The sequence below is a fragment of the Cololabis saira genome, chromosome 8 (assembly GCF_033807715.1).
Source record: "Cololabis saira isolate AMF1-May2022 chromosome 8, fColSai1.1, whole genome shotgun sequence".
Taxonomy (NCBI): domain Eukaryota; kingdom Metazoa; phylum Chordata; class Actinopteri; order Beloniformes; family Belonidae; genus Cololabis; species Cololabis saira.
The window spans coordinates 8,095,770-8,109,471 of record NC_084594.1 but is presented as its reverse complement, the minus strand read 5'-3'; the positions used below and the strand labels follow the sequence as shown (position 1 = coordinate 8,109,471).

General features: G+C 39.1%; 1 protein-coding gene across 3 annotated transcripts in view; it reads left to right on the top strand.

The window, feature by feature from the left end:
* The window catches only part of LOC133448279 (uncharacterized), a 57,536-nt gene that overhangs the window by 15,470 nt on the left and 28,364 nt on the right, over nt 1–13,702 (top strand). Inside the window, exons 1-12 of one of the 3 annotated variants that reach the window (XM_061726658.1) lie at nt 586–915; nt 2,351–2,442; nt 5,628–5,759; nt 6,582–6,712; nt 7,342–7,376; nt 7,488–7,593; nt 8,633–8,736; nt 8,931–9,034; nt 10,587–10,659; nt 11,034–11,108; nt 13,026–13,213; nt 13,298–13,642. In XM_061726658.1, the coding sequence (XP_061582642.1) occupies nt 855–915; nt 2,351–2,442; nt 5,628–5,759; nt 6,582–6,712; nt 7,342–7,376; nt 7,488–7,593; nt 8,633–8,736; nt 8,931–9,034; nt 10,587–10,659; nt 11,034–11,108; nt 13,026–13,213; nt 13,298–13,642 (1,446 nt within the window). In that variant the 5' untranslated portion in view covers nt 586–854. Of the gene's footprint in view, nt 1–585; nt 916–2,350; nt 2,443–5,627; nt 5,760–6,581; nt 6,713–7,341; nt 7,377–7,487; nt 7,594–8,632; nt 8,737–8,930; nt 9,035–10,586; nt 10,660–11,033; nt 11,109–13,025; nt 13,214–13,297; nt 13,643–13,702 lie in introns of those variants that run through there. The other 2 variants (XM_061726657.1, XM_061726656.1) reach the window with 2 other exon arrangements.

Here is a 13,702-nt window from a genome sequence, read left to right as displayed (position 1 = left end):
TGTTGATGTCTTCGTTTTTATAAAATTTGAAAATATAATTTAACATGTAGGTCGCCATTGTTTTTTACATTCTGGGTAGTACGTCACACGGTGGCTCCTGCTAACCCCCGTCCACTGTTCTGACACCCAGAAACATGAAAACACAGCTAAACAGGTGACGGCGCACCAGAAACACAGATGAAAACACAGCTGAACATTAAGGTGACGGCGCACCTACAAAAAAGTAAAATAAAATTTAAAAAAAGTGCAGCCCCATACAGCATGAACTATAAAAACACCATAAAACTCAGATAGACTAACAGACCACACGTTTCAACTAGCAGATAACCGATGCTACAATAAAAACCCCAGCCAGATCTGGCGTCATTAAATTAAATAAAGATGTTCTTGCCTATTTGAAGCGAAGTCTGCGCCTCCCGTTTCGTCCAAGTCCCGGGCCAGTCCCCTCAGCCTCTGGTCTGTCATCACCCAGCACCGAGGCCGGTTTTAGGGGGGAGAGGGGGGGGCTATGCCCACTCAAACGTGCATATTGCCCACCGGCGTCTCCATCCCGGCGGCGGCAGCGAGAGCGGAGAGCGGCGAGCGGGTGGCGGAGCGCTGCGGGCTGTAGAGCCCCGGCTACGCAGGCTACGGCGTAGCCTACGCCGTCTACGCCGTAGGCTACGCCGTCTACGCAGGAGCCTAATGCACTGGTAAGATGCGCACAACATTGATCATTTTTGCAGATCTCCCGTGCATCACAGAACTTTGATCCAGTTTGCCTGAACCGAGACGTCTTATGGGCTCCCTCGTCAGCCTCCACGGCCGGGAGATGCTGCTCAACTATGTTTTAGATACCTGTCCCAGTTAAACTAATGGGGCTTATCTTCCCAGAGCCACCGTCGTACGTCATCGCCCCCAGAATACATTGCGCAGGTAAAACATGGCGCCTCCCGCAGGTCAAAATATGTAATAAACATTGTAGATTTTTAAAGCAATTAGATTATTTTATGTGTTTCTAACAACATATTTTAGTATAAGAGAACAATTGTGGCTAATTAGGGACTACATGTCTTAATATGCAGGGTTCCCTTTAAGGACGGCGATGCGTTGCTGTATCCAGCCGATACCCCGCTAATCCGGTGAGGGGACGTATGGTTGTGGAAATCCCAACCCGACCTCAACCCATCGGTGGAAACGGGGCTCAAATCGCCCCATGTAGACTAGGGCTGTTTGATTAATCGATTTTAAATCGTAATCACGATGTTAAAACACGAAACTCGTAAAATCAATTTTTCACTTTTTTTTTTTTTTTATACCTTGTCTGCACACATATTAATGATTGATACCATATTAATGACTGATGGAAATACCTGCGACAAGTGCCCCATCGGAGAGGCTCTTTAGTGTAGGAGGGGGCGTTGTAAAAGCCACCGGGCATCCCTCAAGCCAGATGCGCTAGACCGGCTCGTGTTCCTTGCAAAAAACTTGCAAATGTGAACAGCAAATGTAATGACTGACATTACACACCTCTACCTCCTTCATGGGTTGCATTATTATTTAGCATGCAAAGACCCAGTTTAGTTTAATTAGAAAATGTCTTGTTTTATTTAATTGGAATATAACTTACTGTATGTTTGCAAGTGCTGATTTGCTGATTTTTTTTTTTTTTTCAGAGATAAAACTTAATATTTTATTATATTTTTTTAAACTTTTTTTCAACTTATTTTACAGAGTTTTGCACTTTATTCATTCATTTTTGGTTTAATAAGAGCAAAGTTTGCACTTAAAGCCCAATGGGGCAAATGTTCAATAAAAAACAGCATATTTGAAATCATTTCTTTGCCTTTTGTCAATTCACAAAATAATCGTAATCGTAATCGAAAATCGGATTTTGAGAGAAGAAAATCGAGATTTTATTTTTGGGCAAAATCGAACAGCCCTAATGTAGACCCTGTTTGGTCCTTACAAACACGTCTACAGATCCTTTACCATGCGCTTTATGGAACTTCTTTGTATTTTGTTGTATTTGAGGATTTGGTGAATAGATTCAATAGCATTTCTGTGGTTGATATCTTTATCATCCTGGTATTTTAACTGTCTGATAATTCATTCCTGGCGAGAACCCAACATTTGAAATTTAGCTTTTGTTTAATACGGTTTGCTCAGGAAAGGGAACAGTCGCTACGGTTACGACTGCATGGCTCTTATGGCTGCGAAGCAATTCTTGACTTATTTTAGAGAGTTCACACCTAACGACAACAGAGGGGCCAGATCAGTCATTTAATATAAACACAAATATAGTTTTAGGATTATTTAAAAAAAAACAACTAAAAAACCCTCTGATCTGAAATGTGTTGTATGTTTCCAGGTGTGTATCTGTCCAGGTACTCCGATCTGCTGCACTTTAACCTCCTCACTCCCGGAACCACAGGCGAGATCATCATCTTCAAAGTTATGAAGGTAAATCTGCTGCCAGATGGTTTTCACTGTCATCGTCATCATCAGTGTTGTGCAGTAACGCGTTAAAATTAACGCGTTCATTCCTGTGAGAACGTTGAACTGAACATATTTGCGAATAAAGAACTTGAACGTGAACTTGTTCAGATCTGTAGATAACGAACTGGATTTTGAACTGTTCAGATTATGTGAGTTTCAGCTTCACTGTTTAGGTCCAATTATTACGGAATAATCCTCCTTCTCATTTCATAAGCGGGCGGCACACATTTAAAAATACTCAACGAGACGACGACTTCACACTACATTACCCACAATGCAGCGCACACTAGCATAACAACGGGCACCAGCTCCATGGCAACGGCAGCCCGAGCCTGGTGCATCTTTACATGACCAGTGAAGAGAGAGACGTTGCAGACGCAGCGTCAGCGAGACGTCAGATGATGATCCGCTTATCATTATCTGCGGGAATTTTACACATTGTCCCCGACGGTAAAAATCTAACCTTTCTATGCAAATTATGTCCACCTGCGCTGAGAAAACCAGTCCCAACATCTGCCTCGTCAACTTCCCCCAAACGACCCCAGTCCCACCGCTGCACCTTCAGGGTTGATTTACCTGCAACAGGTAGACACACTGATAATGGACTACATTGTTGGAGATTTACAGCCTCTGAGTAAAGTTGAAAAGCCACTAGGACAATACATGATTGTATACAGTGAACAGTTTTAGGATAGGGGCGTTTCATTCGTACTTCTCACCTAAAAATATTGAAATGAACTGAATTTGAACTAGTTCAAAGTGAAAATGGTGAACTATGAACGTGAACCATTCATTTTTAAACTATGTGAACTTTGAACTAGTTCATGGGAAGTATGAACTTGTACAACACTGGTCATCATCATCATCCCTCTCAGTTCTGTCAAAAACATGAAAGTCAACTTGTTCGTGCCCCTTTGGCAGGTTGTGCAGCTCGTTGTTGGCGCTGCAGAGTTACGCGTTACATCCTCCATGCAGCTGCAGCTTAGTCCACCCAAACTTGTTTCTGCAGAGCCCATCAATGAAAGTTGAAGGTTTTTCTCTTCCTCGATGAGTTAAGGTGCGACTGCTATGTCTAGGAAGCCACGGACACCTACTGTAGATTTGATAAATGGTGCATTCCTACATACGCTAGAAGATTTTGGGGTGTCACAGAAACAAAGATGCCCATTGTGAAAGATTTGTGGAGAAATCCTTCTCCTCTTTTCTGTCCTGCAGCGTGAGCTGCTCGGCTGCAGCCATCTCAAAGGCCTTGCCACCAAAGTATATCTTTAATCATTTTTAAACATGACTGCGTTGACATCCTTATTTGTCAGAAGTAGAACCACATAAGAGCTCCAGCTTTCATTAACCAGTCATTCAGGACACCTCGTCACCGTAATGCTATCCAAGATTAAACGGAGACAGGGTGTACCATGTGAGATGTAATGATCTTATACAACGTTGTGGAGTGTATTCGAGCTCTTGGGAGAGGATGAGAAGTTCTCTCTGAGACAGAACTTACATCAAGGTGTCTGATTAAGACTCATAGATGTTAATCTGGGAGGAGAGCTGGAAACAGACCAAGAGCAGGATTAAGACTTTATATCTCTGTGCTTCACTTGTGACATGCAATCACAGTTGGCCAGCTCTTGGGCTTGTTTACGGTTAGGAGTAAAATGTGTACCCAAATATGCCCCGAGTGATCAGATCTGACCTTCCTGCTCTACATGCAAATAACACATCATCTTCACTTTCAAAAGCAAACTAGTTTATTTAAAGGCAGGAGCTGGACATGGCTAGGTGTAACTCACAGGAAAAGAGTAACTAGGTTTTTTTTTTTGTCTCATTTCAAAGTTAATTCAACAAATGATATGTAAAATAGGATATAATAGGTGATATTAGTCTCTTTAAGAGGTCCCCGAATCTGTCCCATGATGCTTTTATGTCTATAATATGAAGAAAACATGGAGACAAGTCCCAGATCACTGGGACGACTCAGTTGTGGAGGAAAAAATAATTATAATCAGTTATTTTGGTCAACATTGAAATTATGATTATTTAAAACGGGTATCCGCTGACTTTTGAAGCATGATGCAGCATTATAGAAATTATGTTCTAATTATATTAGATGTCAAGCCAACGTTAGGTTTTTAGCTTAAATCCGATTTTAAAATCTACATCATAATCCAGTTATAATCGAATGTTGGAATACAACGTTGTTCCAACCTCACACTAACTTCAGGTGTCTGCTATCGTAAAATAAAATAAAAATTTGATCAAAAAAAAAAGGTGTCTGCTATCGCTGGCAACGATGAACCATTGAATGAATGATTCAAAATGTGAGCAATTTTCTTATTTAGTTATAACTGAACGATATTGTGAGTTATTCAGATTCAGACGACTTTATTAATCCCTTTGGGAGGTTCCCTCAGGGAAATTGACAATTTCCATCTCACTCACACAGCACTGTCATATACAAATCAAACACCCCAAAAACCAAACACCCATATTAAGATAAAAAGATTAAAATAAAAAGTGCAGTGGATGATTATTGTGAATGAGTTGAATAAAGTTTGACTGACAGACTGTTTTTTTACACTTTATATACGTTTTATCATGCGCCTTATATATGAAAATACACCCGTCATTGATATTGCACCTTATGGTCTGCAAAATACGGTAAATGAAAATGATTCTGGCCAACATAAGAAATGCTGGCAGAGCAGCTCGCACAAGCCCTGCCAGGTTTTTTCTGGCAGAAACGGCAGCGTGACCTCGATATTACTTGGTAATTACTCTCTCATGACCAGTAGAGCCTTAAGAGCATGTGTCATTCAAAACACCGGACAGAATCTGCTGCAAAATAATAGATTTTTCTTAATTAAATTATTTTTGTGTGATCACTTGGAGCCGAAACCTAATGTCATGATCACACAAGCATTCGTCGTCTGTGATTGGATGCATTTCAATGTAAAGTCTGAACGAGGTCGTTCACAAGTTGATGATGGAAAAGTGATCAGTGTCTAAGTTGATTGATTGCCATTGTGTCATCACAATAAAGACACTGATATCAGAAGTTCGTCTTTAAAAAGGGCTCATAAGTTTTGTTTTGTTCTTTTTAATTGATTGTAGAATTGTTTTATTTATCTTTTATTTGTCTTTGGTTCCAGGGAAAAGTGAAGAGCATTTATGAAAACATGAAGAACCTCCTCGACCCGACGCCGCGGTTCGACAGCCACATTGCCAAGAACGCCAGTAAAGTTACCTCACTTAACTGTTACCGCGCTTTTGAACTCACACAGGTAAGCGGATGCTCGCACGTGCACTTTAGAAACTTATATTAAAATGGACAAAAATGGAAACATTTTCTACAATCCTTAAAACTACCAAAACAATCTAACCACGAGACCAGAAATAAGACTTATTTTCATGAAACCAGGCTTTAGTTTTTGCTGTGTTTTTTTTTTTTAATTCACTAGAAGGGTATTTGCAGTGTTTTGGCAAAAACAGTAGTTTAGCTTAGTGCTTAGCTAAATTAATTAATCAAATCTTTAAAACACAGACACTAAGTTTGAAGGGAACATTTACCTCTTAATTAATAATGTATATGATTTAATAAAGTTAGTTTTGTCCATGGCTTTACAATTTAATTTCCTAATTCTTTTTTGTCGGACAAGAAGTTTTTAGGTTTTTTAAATACCCGACATGTTTCAGCGATTCTTTTCGCCTTCATCAGAGTCACAAGATTTGACTCACCTGTCAAACCTTACAGGTGAGTCCTCCTTTTAACATCAGCTGATAAATGGCGGGTCACACGCACCATCTTGTGACTGATGAAGGTGAAATAAATCGCCAAAACATGTCAGGTATTTAAAAAACCTAAATATTCTTGTCCAACAAGAAGAATTAGCTAATAAAATTAATAATGTATATTCTTCCTGTCCCCTGTTGCTACCTACTTGCTGAGATCCCTGTCTAGAAATATCGATTACTCAGAATAATAATTGAATGTATGGTGAAAAAGTTAATTGATGTCACAAAATGACTGAATAATCCCAACAGACTCACTTGGATGTTTTGCTGATTAAATATCGGCTTGAACACGTCCTTTTGTCCTCCCTCAGCACTACTTTTACGAGTACGCATTCGATGAGCTGCGGCAGCGGCCTCGCCACGTCTGTCCGTACGCCGTCGTCACCTTCCACACCAAAGGGAAAGACGCTCCACACCCCACCAAACCTCTCGCACCCCTCAGGTACGGACATGTGGCACATCCTGTGGTTCCTATACACAAACGCCAAAACTGCTAAAAGTTTTCATAAATACTTACAGGACTGTCTCAGAAAATTTAGAATATTGTGATTTTCTGTAATGCAATTACAAAAACAAAAATGTTATACATTCTGGATTCATTACAAATCAACTGAAATATTGCAAGACTTTTATTATTTTAATATTGCTGATCATGGCTTACAGTTTAAGAAAACTATCCTATCTCAAAAAATTAGAATTTTCTGGGAATCTTAATCTTAAACTGTAAGCCATAATCAGCAATATTAAAATAATAAAAGGCTTGCAATATTTCAGTTGATTTGTAATGAATCCAGAATGTATGACATTTTTGTTTTTTTAATTGCATTACAGAAAATAAAGAACTTTATCACAATATTCTAATTGTCTGAGACAGTCCTGTATAATACTTATAATTTCACCGTAGAGGTGTCATCAGGTCCGTGGTCTTGACTGAGAACCCTGCGAAAGAGATTCAGAGATTTTCTTTTATCCTTTTAGTGGTGTTAATTTTCTTTCTTCTAAAGTTGAAGAAGGTTTTGGTGTGTTGTTTTTTTATGTTTGATGTGTTTGTGTCCTCTGTTTGTTTGACAGCAGGTTGAACAATCAGTCAGCAGAAGGAAATACAGGTGAGTTAACAGAACTGTTGTGACTTGGTCCCTTGAATCACGTTATGGTTTGATTGTTATTTTCTTTGTCGATAAACTGTGTTGTCTTTCTCGTTGTCTCTGTCGCTGCAGAGTCTTCTCAGTTTACAGTTTGGACCGGAGATCTAGTGAAAGATAACAAGGTTCTTTACCGGATCTCCCTTCAGTCCAGCTCTCCTCCGTTTCTGCCACACAGGCTGTAAGTATTCATCAGTCGGCTCGAGGAAGTTTAAAGTTGGGAAAAATGTCCAGTCGCGTTAAACATTCAGGTCACCGGATCAAAGTCTTTAGAGAGTCTTTTTCCGTTGCCTGGCACACTATTCACATATTGTCAGCGTCTTTTTATGTTTATTTGTTTTGAAATTGAGGTTTTGTTTAAACGTGCCCGCTCATTTCCCTCTCCCTCTTCTTGTTTTTGTGAACTTGCTTTGGCTTTAGACATCCAGGATTAAGTTTCTGATTTTTTTTTTAGGGAAAATCTTAGTATTTATTTGCCGTGTTGTTAACAAATTTACTTAAAAAAAATCCTCCATGATGTGTCGGGTCGTATATTTAAGTCATAACCTCTAATTATCTAAAAAGAAAAAAAAAAAAAAGCAGTAAAACTCAGTGGAATAGAGACTTAAAACATAGCCATAGTTTGATCTGCTTATGTTTTTAATTATGTTTTAACCGTCCAAGTGTATGATTGTTTTTTTAATTAGTACGTCTTGGTTTTTACGGCTGTTATTACACTACCTGCATGGTTGACAGTAAAAGGCGTTTAGGAATTTGGACAGGGCTGCTACTGCTCCAAGTTGATTTAAAAAAAAAAGAAAAAAAAGAAAAAGTGATTCATGCAGGAAAATAATCCACAAGATAATGAAAGCAAAGTAGCCAAACCACAAAAGACAGGTGAAACTAAAAGTGCAGGTAGGAAACAGAAAAGTCCCATAATTCAGCTTGAATTGTTGGTGGAAGTTCCTTAACTAAGAAATGCTGATCAGAAATGTGTAATAAGATTACGTAAGATCCTGATAATCTCTTAATGAAACTCATCTTATCTATATGTGAGCAAATAGAGAAAAACTGTGTAAAACTCATATTATTTGACTGTTGGTGATGTTTAGAAAAAAAAAACGTCATATTATAAATTTGTCTGTAAGCTTTTAATGTCATGTATTACTTGGGATCATTTTGCCCACACGTTACCCTCCCTTCCTAATGTTTAATGAATACGTTGTGTGTTTCTCCTTCAGCCCAGAGAAGTTAGACATCGGGTATCTGATGAGGCTTGATCAAGTGACCAAACTCCTCCCCTCCGAGTTGTTCTCCTACAACCTCTACAGCAGCAGCCAGGAAGGTGCGTTCTCCTGCCTCACTCACCACAATGAAGACGTTGGGTTTTAATGGTGGATACTTTGGTTGTAAAGTTAGACATTGTTTGTGTTTAGTAAACAGAATTCCAGTACTTATAAGTTGATCGGTACCAGAGAAAAAGCATCTACAGTGTCACCGGGTCTTGGTTTATGGATCTGTGTCGTTCTCTGTGTGCAGTCGTGACTCTCGGTCATTACTGCAGTCTTCTGGAGGTGATCTGCAGAAATCGGTCTACGACCAGTGTGACGACGCTGCTTCAGGAGCTGGAGGTCAAGAGAGTGGTGGGTTCTGAAAGCTTGAACATTTTATATTCATTTAAAAAAAAATTTTTTTTAAACATTGGTCTTGGCCCTGATTTCCAATCATTTGATCAGATTGGGACAACGTTCACCTCGAGTCTATAAATGAATCTCACATCCACGGATCCACCACTGGCTCACTGGCAATGAATTAGAAATAATATTTTTTTGAATAATTTTTTAATTTTAACTCCTGGAGTGAGTCAAATAAAAATAAATAAATAAATTTAAAAAAAAACATGCGTGAGTCAAATAAATGTTCAATGGTGCCTCACTGGCTTATAGTTAGGACAAATGAGGAGGGTTGGGGTTGTTGACATAATAATAATAATAATATTTTTTTATTAGTATTATTATTGTTATTGTTATTATATTATTGTTGTCTGTGTTTTGTAATGCAGTGCTACTGCAGCTTCTGCTGTTTACAATTATACAATTGGGAGTTTGTTGGGTGGAAAAGATGAAGCTGCTTCTTATTTTCTTTTTTTGTGTATTGCATAAGTATGGGTTCAAGACTACGTTGTAATTGGGACATCCCTATGGGGACAACCCTAACCCCTTTTTTTCTGGAGGGGGGTCTTGCACAGGGCTGATATATCTCAGGGTACCATATACAAGGTTTTCAGCAGGATCTCTGTTAAAGGTTAAAGGGTCCACTTATGGCTCACTTTGGGAAACGATAATAGCACTTTATCAAACTGCTCATATTTGTGGTGGGTCTTTATTTTTTTTAAACCTATTATGTACGTTCATTTTGCACAATTATTAATATTCAATAAAATTTACATTTATTCCTTCTGCCTTTACTTTTGCACGTACGTTAAGAGATTTTTCCAGAGGAGCTGAATTTAAAGATGAGAAAGTAGGGGGGGGGGGGGTCTATTTAGAAGAGCTGAATGTTGTTGCCATGTAAGTATTCCCACTTGATAACGCGTCCCGAGTCGTCTTCCTTCCCTTCAACTCGCCTTCTGGCCCCAGGGAGGCAATATCACGCCTAGGGGTTATATTGCATGGGGCGTTAAACACGCCTTCATCATCCAGTGATGGTAGCGGAGGTCTGATTTAAAAATGCTGAAGTAGAAAGTACTGATATTTGTGTTAAATTGTAGTAGGACAAATGAAAAGAATTCACATTTAGTCAACATTTAATCCCTGAAGGGAAATTACATATTTCAGTAACTCTCAGTGGTCAGTTTAGTCTTTTTAAAAGAATCTGAAGAAGCATCTGGCTGTTGTTGAATCAATATTGTGAAGAAAACAAATACTCAAAGTACAGATGCATGAAAGATCTCATCAAGAACAGCACAAAATATTTGTAATTTGTGACTTCCAGCCGACAAACGTGTCTAAAGTGTACCTGTGTTTTAGTCATGTTTAGCTAAATGTCTGGCCTTTCTATCAAGCACCAACCCATTATTTGTTCTGAGGTCTTTGTTTGAGTTTGAGAATTTAATTTTTTTCCTTTTGTACAACATGTTAATTGAAAAATGAATCAATCTGCACAGTTAACCCTAGGTGACCTTTGTCCCTGCAGGTTCTGGTAACTGCACTTACAGACAGAGGCTTTATCTTCCTGCTGTCGAGCGTTCAGATGGCCACACCTGCCGGTGCGTGTTTGAACCACACTACACTTTCTACTTGTTTATATGCAACGATGAGACGAGATAAATGTTGTTAATAGTGTTATTATCAATAGTTTGGGCCATGATAGGAAACGTAGTAATCTGTGATACTGAAATATTTATAAAAGAAGGCTGTTTACTAAACTATTCAGCTTGTATGTTCTGGTTTGTCAAATCTTTACAGGCCAAAAAGTCTTAAATATTGTCGAAATTATTGTGATGTCTTTCTTAACAGACTATAATTTTATGTCAGAAGCTCTGCTTTATTATATTTACTGGATGTAAACTTAATCATAAAAAAGTGTGTAGCATTATGTGAGACTATGACTTGAGGATGACGACGATATTTGTGTTTTCAGAGAGGGGAAAGACGTGGAAGAGGTGTCTTCATGCCCTGTTTGTTTTCCCTGAGACCAGAGATGTGTCCAAGTCTGGTAAGTAACATGGTAGTGAGTTGGGGGTTTAGTGGGGGGTCATTTTTCTGATATTTGTCTACATATCCATTGGCAACCGAGTGATGAAATTATATTAGTTTGGGAAAAATGTATTGATTGATTGTATTTCTTTGTTTACATCAGCTTCTAGACACTGCACAACAGCTCAGAGAAGATATTGTGACTGTTATTATTTTTTTAATGTTTGCTGTTGTAATGGCTGAACTTAGTTACTATAGTTCTCTCATCTAATTTATCGGTAATATTGTGAGAAAGCCTTTCATGAGAAAGTGTTGTCATCATTTGTGTTTTAGCCAGCCATAGCTGGTACTTCAGTCATGGAGTTTTTTTTTTTTTTCTTTAATACAAACTGTTGATTTTCCATACATTGGTGTAGACGTTGTCATAGTAACACTCAAAGGATTAAAACAAAGCAGCTGGACTTTTTTATTTTTTTGAGGATTGTTTTGCCGACAGCCACACCCCCCTCCATTGGTTTCAGTCGTATCTCACAGATCACACTCAGTTCATACAACTTAAATCTTTCCGTTCCGACCCCTCCCCAGTCACTACCGGTGTTCCCCTAGGGCTCCGTGCTAGGACCCCTTCTATTCATCACCTATCTCCTCCCCCTTGGCAATATTGTTTTGTAAATTCAATATCCACTTTCACTGCTTCGCAGATGACACCCAGCTCTACCTTTTTAGTAAACCAGACTTCCACCCTCCTCCCTCATCTCCTACTTACCTATCTAAATCAAAGTTGAAATCAAACAGTGGAAAGAAATTGAGTTCCTTCTCATCGGCACAAAAAGCATCATTATCCAAAGACAGCTCCTCGATTACTGCTGCTCTCTTCTCTCCGCCATAACTCCAATCATAACCCCATCATTCAATCACATCACCCCCATCCTTGCCAGTCTGGCAAATAATTAATTACAAACTCCTCCTGTTCACCTTCAAGGTCATATATAACCACGCTCCACCATATCTGCCTCACCTTCTTCCACCTCCGCACCAACAGCAGCGCTTTCAGCCACTCTGCTCCCAAAAAAATACTGATTGATTGATTTTATTATTTATTAACATGTAAAAAACAACACTTCAAGAGAAGTTTAAGAAAACAAAACAACAACACAAAGAATTTCATCCTTTAGCACTTGATATAGGAAGAAGTATAAACTTATTTAATCCTACCCCCATTCACTAATCATTTAACCCGTATTTATAAATACTCACACACTGTACTCACACTGCTAAATAACAGTTATTATTATTATTATTATTATTATTATTATTATTATTATTATTATTATTATTATATACTGTAATTATACTCGCACACATACCTATACATACATACATACACATAGTTGAATATTTCTATATATTTGTACACACATGCCCATATAAATATGTATATAAATATACTTATTTACACTATACTGTCTCTATTAACTGCATCTGCTCTATGCTTTGTGTATATATCTACTTACAGACATAATCACACACACACACACACACACACACACACATATATATATATGTATGTATGTATGTATGTATGTATGTATGTGTATGTATATATATATATATATATATATATATATATATATATATATATATATATATATATATATATATATATATATAGAGAGAGCGCGCGAGAGAGACTCTTTTCCATTCTTTCCATCTTTTCCTACTCTAAGTCCAACTACACTGTTATTCATGTTTTTAACACCATATGTTGATTTTATCTTTTTGTTGGAAAGTGTTCTTGGGTTTAATGCAAGGACACTTACTTTATGCATGAAACTCCTGTGGAGGCTTAAAGGAACCACACAGAAGGTTAGAATCATGTAAATGTATTATGATTTTTATTTTTTATTTTTTTTCCCCATCATTTCCTCCACTTTAGTCTCACGGTGTAACTCGCTTTCCCATGAGTCATTGAGGCCTGAAGTGTCAGTGATGCAGAGGCTGAGCAGCTTTGTCCCAGCGCTGCACCACGCTCTGGTCAAAGCCAGAGCCAACCCTCCCCCCAACCTCTCTGCTGGCGTGGAGCTGCAGACACGGGAATATCTCAGTGGCCTGAAAGATGGCAACGTATGAGCACCACGTCTTCCATCTTTATTTTCCCACATTGGACTCTGATGCAGCCTGCAGCACATTAACGCCTCTGCCCTCCAGGTGCGACAGTACCCCATGACTGAGTACGACTCCAAACCCGACGAGCAAGGAAAACAGTTTGTTCCTCCCAAACACCACCAGGTGAACATGGAGAGCTACCTGCACTCCTACCTCTCCAATCCAGCCCAGTACCTGCTGTCGCTGGCCCGGGCCAAGCAGGTGGTGGAACCCTACTGCCTCCCCGAGCAGCCGCCGGACACCAACCCCCGGAACAGCACCGACCCCCGGAACAGCACCGACCCCCGGAACAGCACCGACCCCCGGAACAGCACCGAAGGCCATAAAGAGCGGACGGTGAAGGACGCAGCAGTCAACAACACGGCCGGGCAGACCGGCGACCGAAAGGTGAAAACAGAAGTCACTCATTAGTTATAAAAGTACAGATGTGTAAATAACGTGAATGCT